The sequence below is a fragment of the Populus nigra genome, chromosome 9, assembly GCF_951802175.1.
Source record: "Populus nigra chromosome 9, ddPopNigr1.1, whole genome shotgun sequence".
NCBI classification, from domain to species: domain Eukaryota; kingdom Viridiplantae; phylum Streptophyta; class Magnoliopsida; order Malpighiales; family Salicaceae; genus Populus; species Populus nigra.
The window spans coordinates 3,563,036-3,581,034 of NC_084860.1; the positions used below are offsets into that span (position 1 = coordinate 3,563,036).

The 17,999-nt window shown below is 31.0% G+C and overlaps 1 protein-coding gene across 1 annotated transcript; it reads left to right on the forward strand.

Moving 5' to 3' along the window:
• Window positions 1–382: 382 nt before the first annotated feature.
• On the forward strand, window positions 383–3,781 carry LOC133702701 (serine carboxypeptidase-like 31). The gene is made up of 10 exons (XM_062127034.1): window positions 383–662; window positions 1,335–1,442; window positions 1,609–1,704; window positions 1,818–1,910; window positions 1,995–2,077; window positions 2,173–2,388; window positions 2,730–2,860; window positions 3,061–3,156; window positions 3,246–3,351; window positions 3,520–3,781. Exons 1-10 carry the CDS (start codon window positions 383–385, stop codon window positions 3,664–3,666), a joined length of 1,356 nt encoding a protein of 451 aa, XP_061983018.1. The 3' UTR covers window positions 3,667–3,781.
• The last annotated feature ends 14,218 nt before the right edge of the window (window positions 3,782–17,999 follow it).

Consider the following 17,999-nt stretch of genomic DNA (forward strand, 5'->3'; position numbering starts at 1 on the left):
CAATAAAGCTATGAATAATTGGGAAGAGAAGTCTTTATAAGTCAATAAGAACAGGATTTTATAATTATATAATATTGTGCTTCCAACCCACACAACAACAAATGGAAGGGTCCACCAAACCATGTTCATGCAAGAACACTGGAGAAGCTAAGAACACTGTAGAAGCTGCCTAAAAATCCATGTCAGAAGTGCCTTTAAGGTTTCCAATATGATAGAATCACCATGCCACATAGGACTACTCTCCCAAATATTAAATTTTTAAGATTTATCTCTCCTTCAAACCCTCCAATGGTATAAATAGACATGCTTGCTTTCTTTCTTTCTCGTATCATCTTCGGCTTTTTAGAAGCTATCTCTCAGTAAATTGTTTTTTTTTTACAAAATGGATTTGGTACCTAAGGTGACAAGTTTCCTCACTTTGGTTTTCATTGCTTTATCCTCTTTGGAGCCTGTTGTCTGTATTAGACACTGGCAATTGTCTGCCCAGCCACTGGTAGACGAGCATCTTGTAACTAATTTGCCAGGCCAGCCAGATGTAAACTTCAAGCACTATGCTGGCTACCTTACAGTCAATGAACAGAATGGAAGGGCATTGTTTTACTGGTTCTATGAGGCCACTACTCAACCTGATAAAAAACCTCTAGTCCTGTGGCTTAATGGAGGTAAGCGCGTGTAACATAATATCATCACTGGATAGGCAGCTTCCATTTTTTCCTAATGTTTTTAGGCCAAAATGAAATCCACATAAACCCCAAGAAAGAATGATTACTATATGTAATCTTTTTAAAATTAATGCCCCATTCAAATCTGTCCTTTCGGCTCAAAAGAAAAGAAAAAAAGGCTGGTCTAGTTATTGCAGCATCCTTCGTGGTGCCTCAGCCATAGTGCACGGCATTTCAGGATTTACTAGACAATAAAAGGAGCCATATAGATGTTATAGGGGCTTGAAATCTACTATATAGTACATATAGTGGGAGAAACTTTAGTCATCCTCTAATATACGTTAATGTCTTCAAGGCCATATAGATTTGTACCAATCTTTTTCACCAAATCTATTCAATTCACCTATAATTTTATGTGCGTATTACAGTGGAAAGGGAAGAGCACATGCTCGATCGTTCATGTTGCCTGCTCTATAGACAGATCCCCATATTATATAAACAAAACCTCTGCTAATAAACAATTAAGGATATATTATCAAAATCTCCATTAATTCTTAGTCTCATAGTGGGGCTCGTTTTTCTCCCTCTTTCCACCTCATCCAAAGCAAGTTCTTTTCAATAACTACTTATTCTATGTTCTCTAATGAGGTGACAAGATGCTCCATGTTCCAGGTCCTGGGTGCTCTTCTGTAGGATATGGAGCAACACAAGAGATTGGCCCTTTCATAGTGGACACTAATGGGCATGGACTTAAATATAATCCTTACTCTTGGAATTCAGGTATATATGTGAGGCCCCACAATCTTATTTTTCTCAACACAAAGACCAGCTTTCTGACTACAAAATATGACACAAGCATTTATGGTGGCCCTTTACATAATGCTCCATTATATCTGATTAATTAGAAAACTTGATTTCAACATTCTTTGTGTCCATGATGATGCAGAGGCCAATATGTTATTCTTAGAATCTCCAGTTGGAGTTGGGTTTTCATATTCAAACACTACTAGTGATTATAATATTCTGGGAGATGAATTTACTGGTGAGTTTCATGCTGACTCTTCTGTAGAAATTGTGTTATTATGAGTGCTTTTTGGACCATTTTGATTTTGGTACCAACAGAAAATCTTGAGTTTTTTCCTACCTCTTTGCCAGCAAATGATGCCTATGCTTTCCTGCATAAGTGGTTTCTCCTGTTTCCATCATATAGATCGCGGGCGTTTTATATTGCAGGAGAGAGCTATGCAGGTATTTCACCTTGGCAATAATTTCCCGACTCGTTCTGATTAAACTCTAACCACACTGATGTTACTTTTTAACATGTATTAACAGGAAAATATGTTCCTGAGCTTGCTGAGCTTATAAATGACAAGAATAATGACACTTCCCTTTACATCGACCTCAATGGTATTCTGGTATGATCTTGTAACAAAATCTTTATACATAACTTTCCTGCTTTTTGATAGTATTTGCTTAAGAACTCAGTGCTTTTTATATATGGGCGTTACAGTTGGGTAATCCTGAAACAAGTGACGCTGAAGACTGGAGAGGTATGGTGGACTATGCTTGGAGCCATGCTGTCATATCAGATGAAACTCATAAGATAATCAGACAAAGCTGCAACTTTGACAGTAATGACACATGGAGTAACGATGATTGTACTGAGGCTGTTGATGAATTACTCAAACAGTACAAGGAAATAGATATTTACAGCCTCTACACCTCAGTTTGCATAGGTGATTCAGCAAGTTCAGATGATAAATTTACACAGATCATGTTTAGGCGCTCATCCAAGATGGTAAATGATTTCAAATTTGCTGAATCCTGTTGGTATTAATCATTTCAGTGAAGTGGGAATATGGCCTTTTTGAATTTTCAAAATGGACTTATTTAGTTGTTTAATTGTTTTTGCTTGAGTATTCTGATGATGAAATTCTTCTACTGTAGATTAGTCACTATTTAATCTTCACTTTTTGATGAACTTTTGAAGTTCATGGGTATTGATACTTACTTATTTTTGAAGCAAAGTGTAAAGTGACGACCTAACTGTCAAATTATATTTATCAGATGCCAAGGATTATGGGTGGTTATGATCCATGCCTTGATGAATATGCAAAAGCTTTCTACAACAGACCAGATGTTCAAAAGGCTCTCCATGTCAGTGATGGTCAACATCTCAAGAACTGGAGCATCTGCAAGTAAATGCAAACTCTCTCTATATTCTTCTCTATAATACCTATAACAACTTTTATTATGTTTGTCCATGTTTTAAGTTTCATTGACACAAGGGAATTTCAATGGCTGCAAATTGAAATTCCAGTTAATCTTGTGAAATCCATGAGACATATATGAGTTTTTCTCAAAACTGAAAAATATTTGTGCTAATTTCTGGATTCAGCACTAAGATATTTGTTGAATGGTTGGAATCGAGGCCATCAGTTCTTCCTATATACAAGAAGCTGATTACAGCAGGACTTAGAATATGGGTTTACAGGTTTGTATCCCTGCACTGTGGAGACAGTAATCAATGATTCAATGAAATATTCTTCATCACCCTCACAATATCCTTTTTGGATGGTTCAGTGGTGATACAGATGGAAGAGTTCCTGTACTATCTACAAGATACAGCTTAAGTTCTCTGGGCCTGCCAATCACCAAGGCATGGAGACCCTGGTACCACCAGAAGGAGGTATTTACTATCTACAAACATGCAAAAACCTGAACTAAACTAAATCAAACCTTATTCAGTTATTCCTGAAGTAGACCAATCACTCAATCTATATTTTTCAAGAAAAGAATTATTGACAGTATCATCTAGGTATCACTAACAAAGGGGAATAATTCTTTGGATATTCAGGTCAGTGGTTGGTTCCAAGAATACGAGGGGCTAACATTTGCTACATTTAGAGGAGCTGGACATGCTGTGCCACTCTTCAAACCAAGCAACTCACTTGCATATTTCTCAGCCTTTCTTCTAGGAGAATCCCTGCCTTCTGTGAGATAAATCAGCAGTGTCAAGAACCAGCCATCTTGTTCCTCAAAGTTTTTTCTCATCATACTATATTAGATTGTCAATATACATATATAAATAAGAGAGCAAGATGCCTGTCAGCAAGTGTTTTGGGAAAACTAGACATAGAACATAATCTGACTCTTTCCTCTTTGGTTCCATTTTGTGGATGGTGGAGCCGTGGATTGAGGAGATTAATTTTGAGAATGTTTTCTCTTTGTGAAAAGAATAAACTCGTCGTACACAACACTTCAAATGGTAATCCAATTTTCAACCACATAATTTTTTTTTTCCTGTTAAGCATAAAAAACAATTAAAAAAAATCAAATAATTAATAAATAATTCATATTTGAACAAGCACCGTCCAATTACTAACTAATTAAACTAGAACTCTAGTTTAAGTAATGAATGTCGGTAAAACAAATTAAAAATGGCATGAAGAACTAAAGAGATATAGTACGATAAAGAGAGACAGGAAGTGAGAGAACAAGAGATACTAGAAAGAGAAAGAGGAAGAATTTGTGTTTTAAGTGTGTTAGTGAAAGATTGAGATTTTGAAGGACAAAGACAGAGATGAAATACGGACAACGACGTGGAGTTTTGAAGGTGACGTTCTTTGACAAACACATTCGAGATCAAGATTCCTTCAAAAGTCAGGAAGGTTTTTTTCTTCATCTCTTTTATGGAAGTTTTTCATGGAGAATGAGATCAGTGATCCAAGTGGCGTTTTTTCTTGACATTGGGTTTGGAAAAATTCTGAAAGAAGACATTGATATCATTAACATGCGAGATCGACAAGTTTACTTGTCTCCCAAATGCTTGCTTATTTTTCATATGGAGGTTAAATTTGTTAGAAATCCTAAACTGGAATATAACATTGGTAATATAAGTGAGTTTTTAATGAAAATTCCTCCATCATTAAGCTATAAGATAATCAAGGAATTAAGAGGTTGGCGCGGAGAAACTTGTCAAGATTGACTATAAGATTTTATCTCAAGGTGACGACATGGAAAATTAGATGAGGTGTTTAAGTGACGATACATCTTGCATTGCACATAAAAATGTGAGTCTGCACAAGGTAATATACAGTAGTATTTACAAAGTGGCCTTGATATTACTAGGGTCTAGTTGAGTGGTGGTGAAAGAAACAAAGGAGAAGAGAAAGACAGTTAGAACTGTGTTACTTATTTTTGGACCCCACATGCTAGAGACAATGTATGCCTCTTTCGAACCAAGTACAAGAGTGTAGCTTATATTTGCTGGAAAATTGACAAAAGTAGAGAAATAAATTTTTTTTTCGAAACCCTGTTTGAGCTGTTTTCTACTCTCTTTATCCTTCTCCTTTGTTTCCAAAATCATCAGGTTTTCTTAGACTGACTAGGGGTCTTCATGATGCTAAATTCGTTCCTTCGTTATCTTGTTTTTAAGGTTGGATAAATCCCTTAAATTTTGCACAAAAAAAAACCCGATTCTGCTGCTATCGTAATTTTTTGTTCCAAATTAGGCTCTGATTCTGACTTGGTTTCGTACGATATCTGACCATCCTAGCTATATTTTGTCACTCATGACATGTTGAAAAATTGACCTACACTTTTATTGGGTCCTAGGAATCCTTGATCTTAGGGTAGACTCTTAGTCAGATTTGGATGCTCGGCATTGTCAAATCAAGAACCTTTTTGACCAACGAGATTACTGCCAGATTCTGTTCTTTAAAACGATTTTATCTCAATTCGACTCCTCATCAAAGTTGTAGTCCTAGACGCGTAGATAAATTTGGGCTTTTGAATCTCTTGATTTTGATACCAGAAGCTTAAGATATTCCCGTTTGAATATCTAGTGTGAAAGCAGAGATTCCTGCTGTAAGAAGGATTTTTTGCCCAAGTTTGCGGGACTGATTCGAATGATGTTTTTTGGACCAAGGACTGAATCGAAAAGTGCTAAAATGAGGGATTGATTTGAAGAAGGATATTGAAAGCTGGAGAGGGGGGCTGGATCATCATAAATGACATGATTTTTACCACAACGAATAAGGAAAACAAGACTTTGCAGCTGCACCCTCCATCTAATTTCTTTCCTTTTTTCTCTGCAAATTCATGTTGTTTTTCCTTTATCATCATGCTTGATTTTTAGAGCTGAAGACCACATTTTTGTTGCCTCATTTCAAAGGGAGCAGCTGGCCCAATGAAAGGAAAGAAAAGAGCCACACCCTCCTCTAAAACTAGAAAGAAATCAGACGTAAAGCACCAACACAAAATCAGAATATTGTAGTTTCTTTTTTGCGTTTTTTTACTGCAAATTAGTAAGGATTTGCGTCCTAGGATTAATGCATTGAATCCTTCCTAAATAGAGACATATTTAGACTATATATAAGCCCTTCTAATGACCTAACGGGGGTAAGAAAAAAGAGAGCAAGAAAAAAAACCAGAGAGAAAGAAAGAAAAAACAGTAAAGAGAGAGACAAGAAAAACGTAAGATAGGCAGAGTAAAAAAAATACAGTAAATAAAGGGAGTTTTCTTTCTTGCATTCTAGTGTTATTGTGAGGAAAGGGGAGAGAAAAAGACAAGACGGAGAGGGAGCTTTGCTGCTAAACCTTGACAGCAACGTTTGCTTTGTTTTATTTCATCTTTTGCAGAAAAGAAAACAATGAGACTTGTAGGTAAGTCTTAGCTTTCTCCTCCTTTGCTGCCTTAAATCTGTTGTACCTGTTTTGTCTTTGCTCTGCACATTCGTTTTCAATTTTAGACTACAATGAACACTTGCCTTTTGTTGTTCCTGACGTTTTAAAAACCTGTTTCTTCTTTCTTTTCTTTTCTTTTCTTTCTTTCGTTGGTTCATAAGGAACCATAGGAGGGGGGCTGTTGTTTCTTCATCATCAGCTCCCTTTTCTGTTTGTTCTTTTTTTTTCTGCTTCTTGAGAGATTAGCCAGCCATGGTTTTGTTTTTTCCTATATACATGAATAGAGCATGCTTTTTTTTTTCTTTCTTTCTTGCTGTCTGCGTGGGGGAGTTAAAGCAGGTTTTAGTTTTGTCAAAGAAAGGGGTTTGTGGGTATGAACACTATCACTAAAATGGGTTTATGGGGATGAACACTGTCACTAAATTCTGTTTTATTTCTCTCCAGTTCTGATTTTTTTTAGTTGCTTTAAGCTTTCTTGTAAATTTTAGAATATATGTGACGATTTGTTACCTTTTATTGCGATTCTTGTATTTAATTGCGATGCTTGTGGTTTTTTTTTTTAAAAATATTTTCTTGTGTGTTGCATACGGCCAATACCCTAACATGTTTTGAATGCTCTTTTTTTTATATACAAAAAATATTGGAAGTTTTGAAAATGTGTTTTCGCATGGATTTCTTAAACACAACAAAAATTATTTTCTTGCATTCCTGGATTTTACAACATGTTTGTAAAACTCCAAAGGGTATTGGTCAATATTCAAAAAAATATAAAAATCTTATTTTGGGGGGAATTCATCTATTATTCACCGCTAATGTTTGGATAAAGAAATCTTTAAAGGACGAATATCCAAAATATTATTGGGAATAATTTGTTATTATTCACTGTTAATATTTGGATAAAGAAACCCGGAGTGGTAAATATCCAAAATAATTTTCTAGGAATAATAAATCCGCACACATTCTTGAAAGAAACCTTGATTATAATCGAGGACATTTCAATTTTTTACTCCACGTTTACGAGCCGTGAGAGTATAAAACACTAAGACAAAAAAAATAGGTTTTTAAAGCACCCTAGATTTCTAAATTTTTGTCCCTCCTTCTTGCGATTTACGAGTTGCAAACTCTTGAAATACCAAGGGAAAAATGAGCTTGTAAAGCACATGGAATCTCCTTGGATTTCTATCTTAATAAATTTAGTTAGAATCAAACCGAGAAAAACTGATGGGATTAGAAAACATCAACACCATAGCAATTATAAGACAAACCAAACACCAAGTAGCTTACCTTAGGTAGGGCGTACTAGGGGTGCTAACACTTTCCCTTTACGCAACCAGTCCCTTGCCTCAGAATCTCTGAAAGACTAGTTAGGTTTTCTAGTGACCATAATACTAGGTGGCGACTCCCTTTTACACAAAAAAAACAAAAAGACCCCTAAATCAATCGAGGGTCGCTGCGACGCCGCGCTCCGCTCGCGAGGGTGTTACAAGAACATTATAAATTTGTTTGATGGACGTGGAAAATGATGATGTAGACTAGGGTAATGTTAAGTTGGATGAGGGAAACCTTCATCCTCGTATATATGAATAATCTTAATGTCTAAGGATAATGTTGATGTGGATGGTTAAGATGGTAGAAATGGAAATATGAGGAGATGTGGGGTAATTTTAGGAAAAGTAGGAACCTAGTAAGTATGAATGTGTGATATTAAAACTAGGTTTCTATAAATGGCAGAAATATGATTGGACGTCGTTCTTGTGTTAATAAAGTTGAAGTCGTCGAGAAAAACGAGAGTGCGAGTAAACTTTTTTTTGTTTTTTTAAAAATTAATTTTTTTGAAATAAATATTAAAGCCAATACAGTCTTTTCACCATGATACAATTATCCTTTTCAAATTATACAGAGATAAATTAGTCTTTTTATTTTTTTTATATATAATAAAATTACATGGTTGCCCCTCAAATAAAAAAATAACTTACGAAACATTTTAGTCTTTTCATTTTTTAAAAAAATATTTGAATGATTTTATTACATCTAAAGAAAAATTCCTCTAAACTCTCTTCCAGTGACTCTTTAGTTATTTTACCATGGTTTTTTTTTTGTTAATATTAAGAAGACTCAAATGTACTTTTGTATTTATTAAATATTATTAAAAAAAATTGATGATGCATGGTGATAGGTGGACAACCTCTATGTCTTTTGTGCAACGTGTGCGAGGTTGTTCGGTCACTAAACACTGCCTTTCACAGCAGCGTTTGAAAGGTCTTAGCACCTTCCACAACAGCGTTTGAAAGGTCTCAGCGTCCCTTCTGTTATGGGACGATGTGTGCACCAAACTCACCCTCTCTTCACTTCAAATTCTATGTCAGACCCTTAAAAATGTCAAACTAACCCTTTCAAATTTTTTTCCTTAACAATTGGTACATGTCCTTTCTATTACTATTTATTTTATTTTGAATAATCTATAAAATTAGTATTTCTTTTCAAATTCACCCCTCTTTCATTTTTTATCTTTCAAATTTGGTTGTTATTTTTTTATTGTTATTTGTTTTGTTTGATAACATTTTTCAAATTGTTTTTTTTTTAATTTCCTCATTCTTAAGTTTATTTTTTTTTATCAAATTCGATCCTCATTCTTTTAATTGCCATTTTTTTTTTACTTTAGTAATTATTTTTTCAATTCCCCCCCTTCCATTTTTTTAACTTTTAAATTTGATCTCAATTTTTTTTATTGTTATTTTTTTTTGTTTGGGATCATTTTTTCAATTTTTTTTCTTACAATTTCATCCCTCTTAACTTTATTTTTCCTATAAAATTTAATCTTCATTCTTTTGATTGATAGTTTTTTTTATTTTGGTAATTTTTTTAAATTGATATTTTTTTTCAATTTTATTTTTCAACATTAAATTAGTTGGGAATTAAACTTCTTGATTGGGCTTGGGTCTAGGATTGCATGAATTGTAAATTTTAGATATTAGCCTAAGTTTAGAAGGTTTGCTTGGTTTTTTTTTCCCTTTCTTTTAACTCATGTTTTTTAGTTTCATTATTTGATATTTATTTAATTGCAGACTAGGATCTATCATTTTTATTCATTTTTTGTAGAACATTTTACTTATTTTTTAAAAGACCTGGGTTATCCGGGGTCTTTTTTATTTGTTGTTCTTTGTTGGGTTTTTTTGGGATAATTTTTTAAATTATTTTTTTATTTTATCCTTTAATATTTAGAATGATGTTTTTGAATAATTTATAAAATTAGAATTTTTTTTTCAAGTTCATCCCCTTTTAATTTTTAATTTTTCGTATTTGGTTTCCATTATTTTAATTGCTATTTGTTTTATTTAAAATAATTTTTAAATATTTTTTTAATTTTATCCTTATTTTTTTAACAAATTTAATTTTCATTCTTTTGATTGCTATTTTTTTTTTACTCTGGATTTTTTAAAAACATTGTTATTGTTTTTTTGGTTTTATCCTCAACTTTAAATTGTTATTTCATCATCAATATTAAATTGGTTGAGAATTGAGCTTTTCTAACGAGTCTGGGTCTAAGATTCCAATGGTTTCAAGTTTTTAAGGTTAACCCAAGTTTAGAAGGTTCGCTTGGGTTTACTTGATTTTTTTTTTCAATTTCATATTTTAATATTTATTCAATTAGAGTTTGGGCTCTGTTATTTTTATTTATTTACTTGCTATATTTATTAGTGATTTTAAAAATAACTTGGGTTATCTTGGGTTTTTTTATTTTTTTATTCTTTGCGGAATTTTCTTTGGCTTATTTTTCTAAATTGATATTTTATTTTTGATTGCATCCTTTAATATTAAATTGGTTGAGAATTGAGCTTCTTTATTCAGCCTAGGTATAAGATTTCATAGGTTGCGAGTTTGAGACATTAGTCTAGGTTTAGAAGATTCTCCCGAGTTTGCTTGATTTGTTTTTCCTTTTTCTAAGCTCATTTTTTTTTTTAAGTTTCACCATTTAGCACCTATATTATTAGCTATTATACTACATTTTTTTTATTTGCATTCTATAGGATTTTTTGTGAATTTCATTTTTTATTTTTCTTTTTTGGTTGAATTTACTTTAATAAATTTTCCCAATTAATATGTTTTTTAATTTTATTCTTCAACATTATATATATTGGGAATTAATTTTCTTTTTTAGTTTCATCCTTCAAAGTTGAGGTTTTATTTTATATTTGGTTTTATGATTTCTAAAGTTTTCTCTATATTCGTTTATCCTAATTCCATCACTTTAGACCACAAGTTTGACAGGTTGGCTTAGTTATTTTTACGATTGTTTTTTTATTATAAAAAAATAACATCTTTTGTGTCTTTTCCTTCTACATTAAGTTTATTTTAGAATTGAGTTTCATATTGTTTTCCATTTTTCCTTCTATTTTAGTCATTTCATTCACATTATTCACATTTATAGAGTTTAGTTGGCTCACTTGGTTTGCTTTGTGTTTTTTTAGTTTTTTTTTTATTGATCTTCTTTTAAATCTCATCACTTTACGTTGAATTTGTTTGGAATTGAACTTTTGTTTTTGTGTTTACTTTCTATTAGTTTATCTTAATTTCATGTTCTGATTTTTATATTTAACATGCTCACTCAAGTTTGCTCAAGTCAATTTTTTTTTATTTTACTTTTTTATATTAGATTGGCTTGAATTATCGATCATTTTTTTCATTTCTTTAACCATTGTTTTTGCTGGTTACCAAGATTTTTTTTTTGTTTGAGTTGGTCCATTTCCTGTCATTATCTGTTATTTTATTATCAAATTAATTATACTAGCATTTGTTGCTCAGTCGAATCTATTCCTCAAGTCATCTTTTTTTTTTTTTTTACTTTTTTTAAACATGCTTGTGTGGTATTGACGCCTTTTTATACTGATAATATATTGCACCCTAAGAGAAGGCAGGAGAGTCTTAGAAAACCTACTCTATGCCAGCCCACACCCATAGAGGCAGCTTTTGGGCTTGGATTACTAAAATCATACATGGAATTACCTAAATCCAAACCTCAAGCTACCACTCCATAAACTCACAAAATGTAGGAGAGCCATTGGTAATTATAATCCATTCTTTATAAAATATTTGCTTAATTTTCCATCCAAAATATGCACGAAATTCTTTTATAAATGAAGGGGTGCTATAGTGACTGACAATTACCTATCAACCCGTATGTGTTATGCACGTACCAACACCACTCACACGAGTGCATTATTGGATTCATAATTGTTCATCACTTTTGAATGACAATACCATTTCCCTTGAAAATCCCTAATTATTGTGAAGAGATCGAACTGATTTGTTTAAAAAAATATTTTTAAGAAAACATCAAGAATAGCGACAACGAAAATAATGGTAATTCAACTGAATTTTTTGACCATTTATTTCGTGATGTTTTGTTTTTGAACAAAAAATAATTCAATTCACGAATCATTACTCATTATAAAATTGAATTTCTATAATTAATCTATGTGATTAAGGTGTCAATCCAAACAATTGCTTCTATTAAGATTTAAGATTAATGTATATAAGTTGTTCTAAAAATACTATAATTAATTAATTAATAAGTTGTTATTGAATTTGGATTTATCAAAAAAAAAACAATTAAGTCTTGTGGTGTACGGTTTATTTTCATTTTTATATATTAATTTTATTTAGTCCATGTATGATTGGATTATCAATTTTTTTTAGGTTTGTCAAGTGTATTAGAATCTTCATTAGTTCATTGAACCTAAATAGCTCCACTACTATATTAAATTTGATAATTAATTTTAAATATCAACCAAAAAATGTAAGTCTTGTGGTGGACGGTCTATTCTCAACTTTATATATTATTTATCTATTGTCTATTTATTTCATATGGGATTGATAATCCTCACACTCATCATCACTTGCAATCTAAGATTTAAGTCTTGTGGTGAGTTTAGATTCCATCCAAAAAAACTTAAGTACTAAGGTGGGTGATCCATTCTCATCTTTATGTATTACTCACGATTTATTTATTTATTATATACTCAATTGGAGGTTTTAAAACCCTCTTTCTTCACTTACAATTTTCTCTTTTTGGATTTATCAAGTAGATTGGCTCTAAAATCTTCATTGGATCGTTGAGCCTTGATAGCTTTGCAATTATATTAAATTCAACAGTTGAGTTTGAATTTTTATCTATCTAAAATATTTAAGTATTATGATGAATGATCCATTATATATTATTCTTCTATTATTTACTTATTCTATATGGTATTGATGGTTATAATAATTACAAAACACAAGAACAATTCATGTAATTTACCCTCTCGATCCATCTCCTAAATTTTTTTGTATTGTTTCTTCCAGTACAACTTGATTCATGATTTTATAGGAATTTTTACTAAATTATTTTAATCTTTTTTTCTTCTTCCCTTACTTTTCTCTCTTCTCACTTTGATCATCGCGTTGATCCTAGCAAAATTCCAGAGTTATTCTTTGATGTTTTGAGATTTTAATTTCAGTTTTTATTCTTTTTATTTTTAATTTTTGTTATTGACCTTTATTTTTAATTTTTGTTATTGGTCCTTTTGTAAAATTTTGATTTGTTTTCGATTACATCCTTCAATTCCAATTTGTGATATATATTTTTTTTTAACGTGGTCTTCATTCTTTTGATTGTTTTCTTTTTATTTTTCTTTTCAATTTTTCCCTTTAATAAAAAACATTGTTTTTATTTTTTATTTCAATTTCAATCCTCATTATTTTAATTGATATTTTTTTGAATCCTTTTGTATGATTGAAATTATTTTTTCCAATTTTATCCTTCAACATTTGATTAGTTGAGAATTTGGCTTTTGGTTTTCTAGATAAGGCGTTTTCAGTTTAATAACTCAAGTCGTGAATTTGAAAAGTTAACCCAAGTTGATATTTTTTTATGTATTTTCTTTTCAACTTTCATCATTCGACAATGATGTTTTTTTTTTAAATAGTCTTTTATATTTTCTTTATTTTTTTTCTATCGGGTTATCTTTATCTCATGACCTATGTCATAGATTTAGCGGGTTAACTTGGGTTAGCTTGACCCTTATTATTCGGGTTACATGTTTTTTATGCTAACCTAGTTGAATCGGGCCTTTTTCTGTTTTTTTATCCAATTTTATCTTTCTGTATTTAATAGAATGAGAATAGAGATACATCATTTTGCTCCTTTTGAAATTAATATTTTTTCTCAAGTTATTAATCACTTTTTTTTTAAATTTATCCATATGCTTTTGTTGAATATTTTTTTATAGTCTCACCACTTTTTCTTCCTACTTTAAAATGTGTTTGTTGCATCTAAATATTAATTTTTACAAAAAAGTAAAATTCAAGCCCACAACATATCAAGGATCCATAACTAGTTTCTAGTAATATAACTAGGTTCATGATTTTATTGGAATTTTCATTTCCATAAAAGGAAAAAGAATTTGTAAGAGTTTTTCAGGGGTGAGAATCCTTGGCGATGATTTTGTTTGTTTTTGCGGCAGAAAAGTCATATTTAAAAAAATTAAAATTTATATTTTTGTTGTTTTTTTTAGTATTTTAGAATTGTTTTAAAGTGTTGATGTCTAAAATAAATTTTAAAAATAAAAAATATTATTTTAATAAATTTTTAAATAAAAATTACTTAAAAAATAACCATAGAACAATGACAAACACGCATCATACAAGATTACGGATGGATTTCAATTTGTCTTGTTATGAATTTCCAAATTCCAATATAAGCACACTATTGATAGGCATCCTTGGAAAGTTATTTTGTTCTCTTCACCCAAAAGAGAAACTGATTAGCGGGCTTCATTAATATGCTCTATCAAGATGTGATTCGCCCATTGTCGGTGGGATAATGGTTCCCAAATCAATCCCTACACACACCATTAGTTTCTTACATAGCTACCTTTTCTTCTAGTCATAATACGCAGATTGGTTACAAAATATCGTTTCAATGTAAGGTCTTGTCATGTCTAGACAGATCATGTTGATAAGTGAGAACCCCAACTATTTATGATCCTAAGATTTATAGTCAAAAGGGATTTTCTACCATGAAGTCGATTAAAATTAATTAATGAGTTATTCCAACTCACTTGTGCTTTACCTCCTCCTTATAACAAAGGAAAATGAAGTAATGAGTTAATTATTCCAACTCAGTAATGAGTTTTTTTCTTCTTCGATGATTTCAAATCATCTTGACTTTATTTTTTTAACACAAACACCTGATTTATTTTTCCATAAAAAAGAAAATTAAAGGTGTCCTCTATAAACATAGAGTGATGACAAAAAACTTGAGATCTGGACAGCAGATCTCGAATTTGAGTCAGAGCGTGCATTTCTTGTAAAAGTCTGGAACAGTCAAAGTTTTACTTGCTCATCTAAATCTATGAAGTGCACTTTTTAAAATGTAAGGTTTCCTCAAACCCAAAAAAATAAAATTAAATTAAAGGCGTGAATATATAAGCTCTAAATGCTTTACTAGATTTGAAACCTTGGTGCTTCGTTTCAATTATTGGTCGACACGAGAAGCTTTGATTTGAAAAACAATCCTTAAATGCGACAACTAGGTATAGTAGTGAGCCAACGTCACAACGAGACAACAGAGAGCATGCATGCCACAGAATTTCATTTTGTAATAATTTCCATCATATTCACCATGATGACATTTGAATCCCATGATTAATATTGTAATGAGCAGATGATTACGACATGAAATAATCAGGTGTCATTAGTGGAAAATATTGCCCCAGATGATTATATTTCGTGTGCCTGGCCCATGAAATATCAGTATCATATTAGTTTTGTTTAGTATTTTTTTCATGATTTAAAAGGTGGACAGTGATGGATGTTCTGCCAATCCTCCTGTTTATGCAATCAAACTAATGGTGTCATTTTCTTTAAGATTCAATGAAATGATTTCCTTTTTTTAAAAAAAGAAAAAATTACTTTCTATTCGATGTCAAAGGCTAGCTGTTCCAATTGTGTGATTGAAATTATATTAGTTATGTCGATATTTCAACCTCATCATCCAATATTCAAAGAGAAATGGCTGTTTCGAATTATGTAAAAACAGTAATTTTAATATAAAAAAATTAAACAAGTAATATATTTGTCATATGCTTATGATATATTACTACAGTGTTCTATAATGTTTCTCTCTTTTTTTGTTTGGTCATTTGGTTTTTTTCATTTTAATCCATTAATTTTTTTCATTTATTCCTTTGATCTTTATATTATTTGGGATTGGACTTGGTGGTTTGTTCCGGATGTATAGGTTAAGAAATCTCATGGTGTCAGAAAAAAATTAATAGCTCCATTGATGCTCGGTTTGGAAAAATTTAATTTAATTGATTTAAAATAATTAAAGTTATGGGACTGAATTTGAATAATAAACAAATATTCAACATCTTTTTCTTGCTTGAATCAAGGATTGAATTGCACGGGAAGAAGAAAGGTCCAACCCTTTTTTGTTGGTTGATCAATTTTTGAAACCAAAATAAGAACACGGACGAGATTGGACAGGTAGTGGGGGAATGCATGTCGCATGCTAGCATGTGAGAGAAGCCGTTGCTCTTTAGCTACACCTGCGACTTCCTCAGATGTTAAAGCACTGCCATCCTTAGTGGGGTTGGAAAGTCTTGGCGAGGGGTTTTAAGGGAGGCGGCGCGTGTCAACGGACAAGTGGTGGTGAGGCTCTAGCGTTTTTTTCTTTGTTCTTCTCCTTCTTCTTTTCTCCCTTCTCTCAACGAATTTCATGTTGATCTATAAAAAATTGCAAGGAGCCCTACTTTTTTGTTTTAGGTTAAATTTCATCCACATTATTTTGATGTCTATTTATTTTATTTTTTATTTTTTTAAAATGATTTTTTTTTAATTTTATTCTTTAATATTGAGCTTATTAAAAATTGAGTTTTGTAATTTTTTATTATTTGTCTTTCACAGTATAATTCTAGTTTTATATCCCACATCACAGGTTTGGAAGGTGAAATTGAGTTAACTTCAATTTATTTTTTATGTCTTTTTAAAATCATGTATTTTTTAATTTTATTATTCAATATTGAGATGATTTAGAATTGGAATTCCTATTTTTTTTCTTTCCTTTCTATGAGTTTGTCCTGGTCTTATGACATAGATCATGAGTTCATCGGGTGAACCCCGGTTGACTTTGGTCTTTTTTTGTTTTTTTTTTAAATTGATTTTTTTTTAATTTTATCATTCAATATAGGATTGATTTGGAATTGAGCTTCATAATTATTTTTCTTTTGCTTTCTATTATTTTATCTCATTCGCATGACTAGGATCGTGGGAGTTGGTAGGTGCACCCAAGTTTGATGAGTTATTTTAGGATTTTTTTTATCAATTATTTTTTTATTTTATCTTTTTATATTGGGTTTGTTGAGATTTTAGCTTTATAATTTTTCCCAATATGCTTCCTATAAAGTTATCTGAGTCTTGCGACATGGGTCGCAAGTTTGACATGCTTATTCGGGTTGACTCAGTTTGGTTTTTTTATTCTTTTTTAAATTGTTTTTTTTTTCATTTTGCTTTTCATAAGGTTATCCTATTCTTATTTACTAGGTCACATGCTTGGCAATTGAACCTGACTCAAATAATTTTTTGTTTAAAAAAAAGTTTTTTTTTCCTACCCTCCAAAGTTTTATTAGTTGGTCTCCTTTCTTAATTCCAATATGAATTAAAAATATACTTTAGATGTTATTCTATTAAACTCTATTTAATTTTTACTTTTTTATTAAGTAAACCTATAGAGATGTTTTCCAAACATTCACAAGATATTTTTTATAATATATTATTTAATATGTTATTATCTTAATATTTTTAAAAATACAGTGTTTATTATACATTAGATTTTAAATTTATGATTTAATTTTTTTACTAAAAAAAATCATATTAACAATATTATTTTTATATTTTTTATAATTATTTTTTATAAAATTGATCCGACTTGCAATGTAACACATGCAAGATCTAGTTATTTTCTATGGATCATGAAAGACTGTTTTGATTGTGTGATTGAAATTATATCATTTATGTCGACATTTCAACCTAATCATCCAATATTCAAAGAGATATGATTGTTCCGAATTCAGTAATTTTAATTTAATAAGAAAAATGAATAAAATTATTATATGTATGTATGTATGTATGTATGTATGTATGTAAGTTAATGATGCTAAAGCTACATAAAGTTACTCGCTGTTGGTACCGATCTGAACTTTAGAAAAGCAAGAAACTAGGAGACATAAAAAGCTTAAAAAGGCTACATTTATATGAATTATGGATTTGAGCATGTGAAGGCAAAAAAGTCAAAAGGGAAAGGATCGATATGTATTGTTGATGGAAACAAAAAATCAGGTACCGGATTCGTTCTCCTTGAATTAATCAACACAGCATATGGCTTTTACCATCTTTCTTGCAAGGTTGTTATTTAGTAATTACCACTACGTACTATTAATAAGAACACAAGCCACTCTCCTTTTTTCTTTTTTCTTTTTCCAGATCTCCAACCTTAGATTCTTTAACACTAACTCTTGTCTTATGATAGCCATGTCGTGATATTCTTTTCAAAACAAAGATGAAATCAATTACACAATAAGGGATTTCATGAACGTTTAGATTCACTAC

Excerpts from the sequence above, each read along its gene's own strand:
- LOC133702701 (XM_062127034.1), top strand. The coding sequence starts at position 383 with ATGGATTTGGTACCTAAGGTGACAAGTTTCCTCACTTTGGTTTTCATT. Across the intron at positions 2,389-2,729 it reads TTTACAGCCTCTACACCTCA|ATGCCAAGGATTATGGGTGG; the intron begins GTTTGCATAGGT and ends TATATTTATCAG. Across the intron at positions 2,861-3,060 it reads AAGAACTGGAGCATCTGCAA|CACTAAGATATTTGTTGAAT; the intron begins GTAAATGCAAAC and ends TTCTGGATTCAG.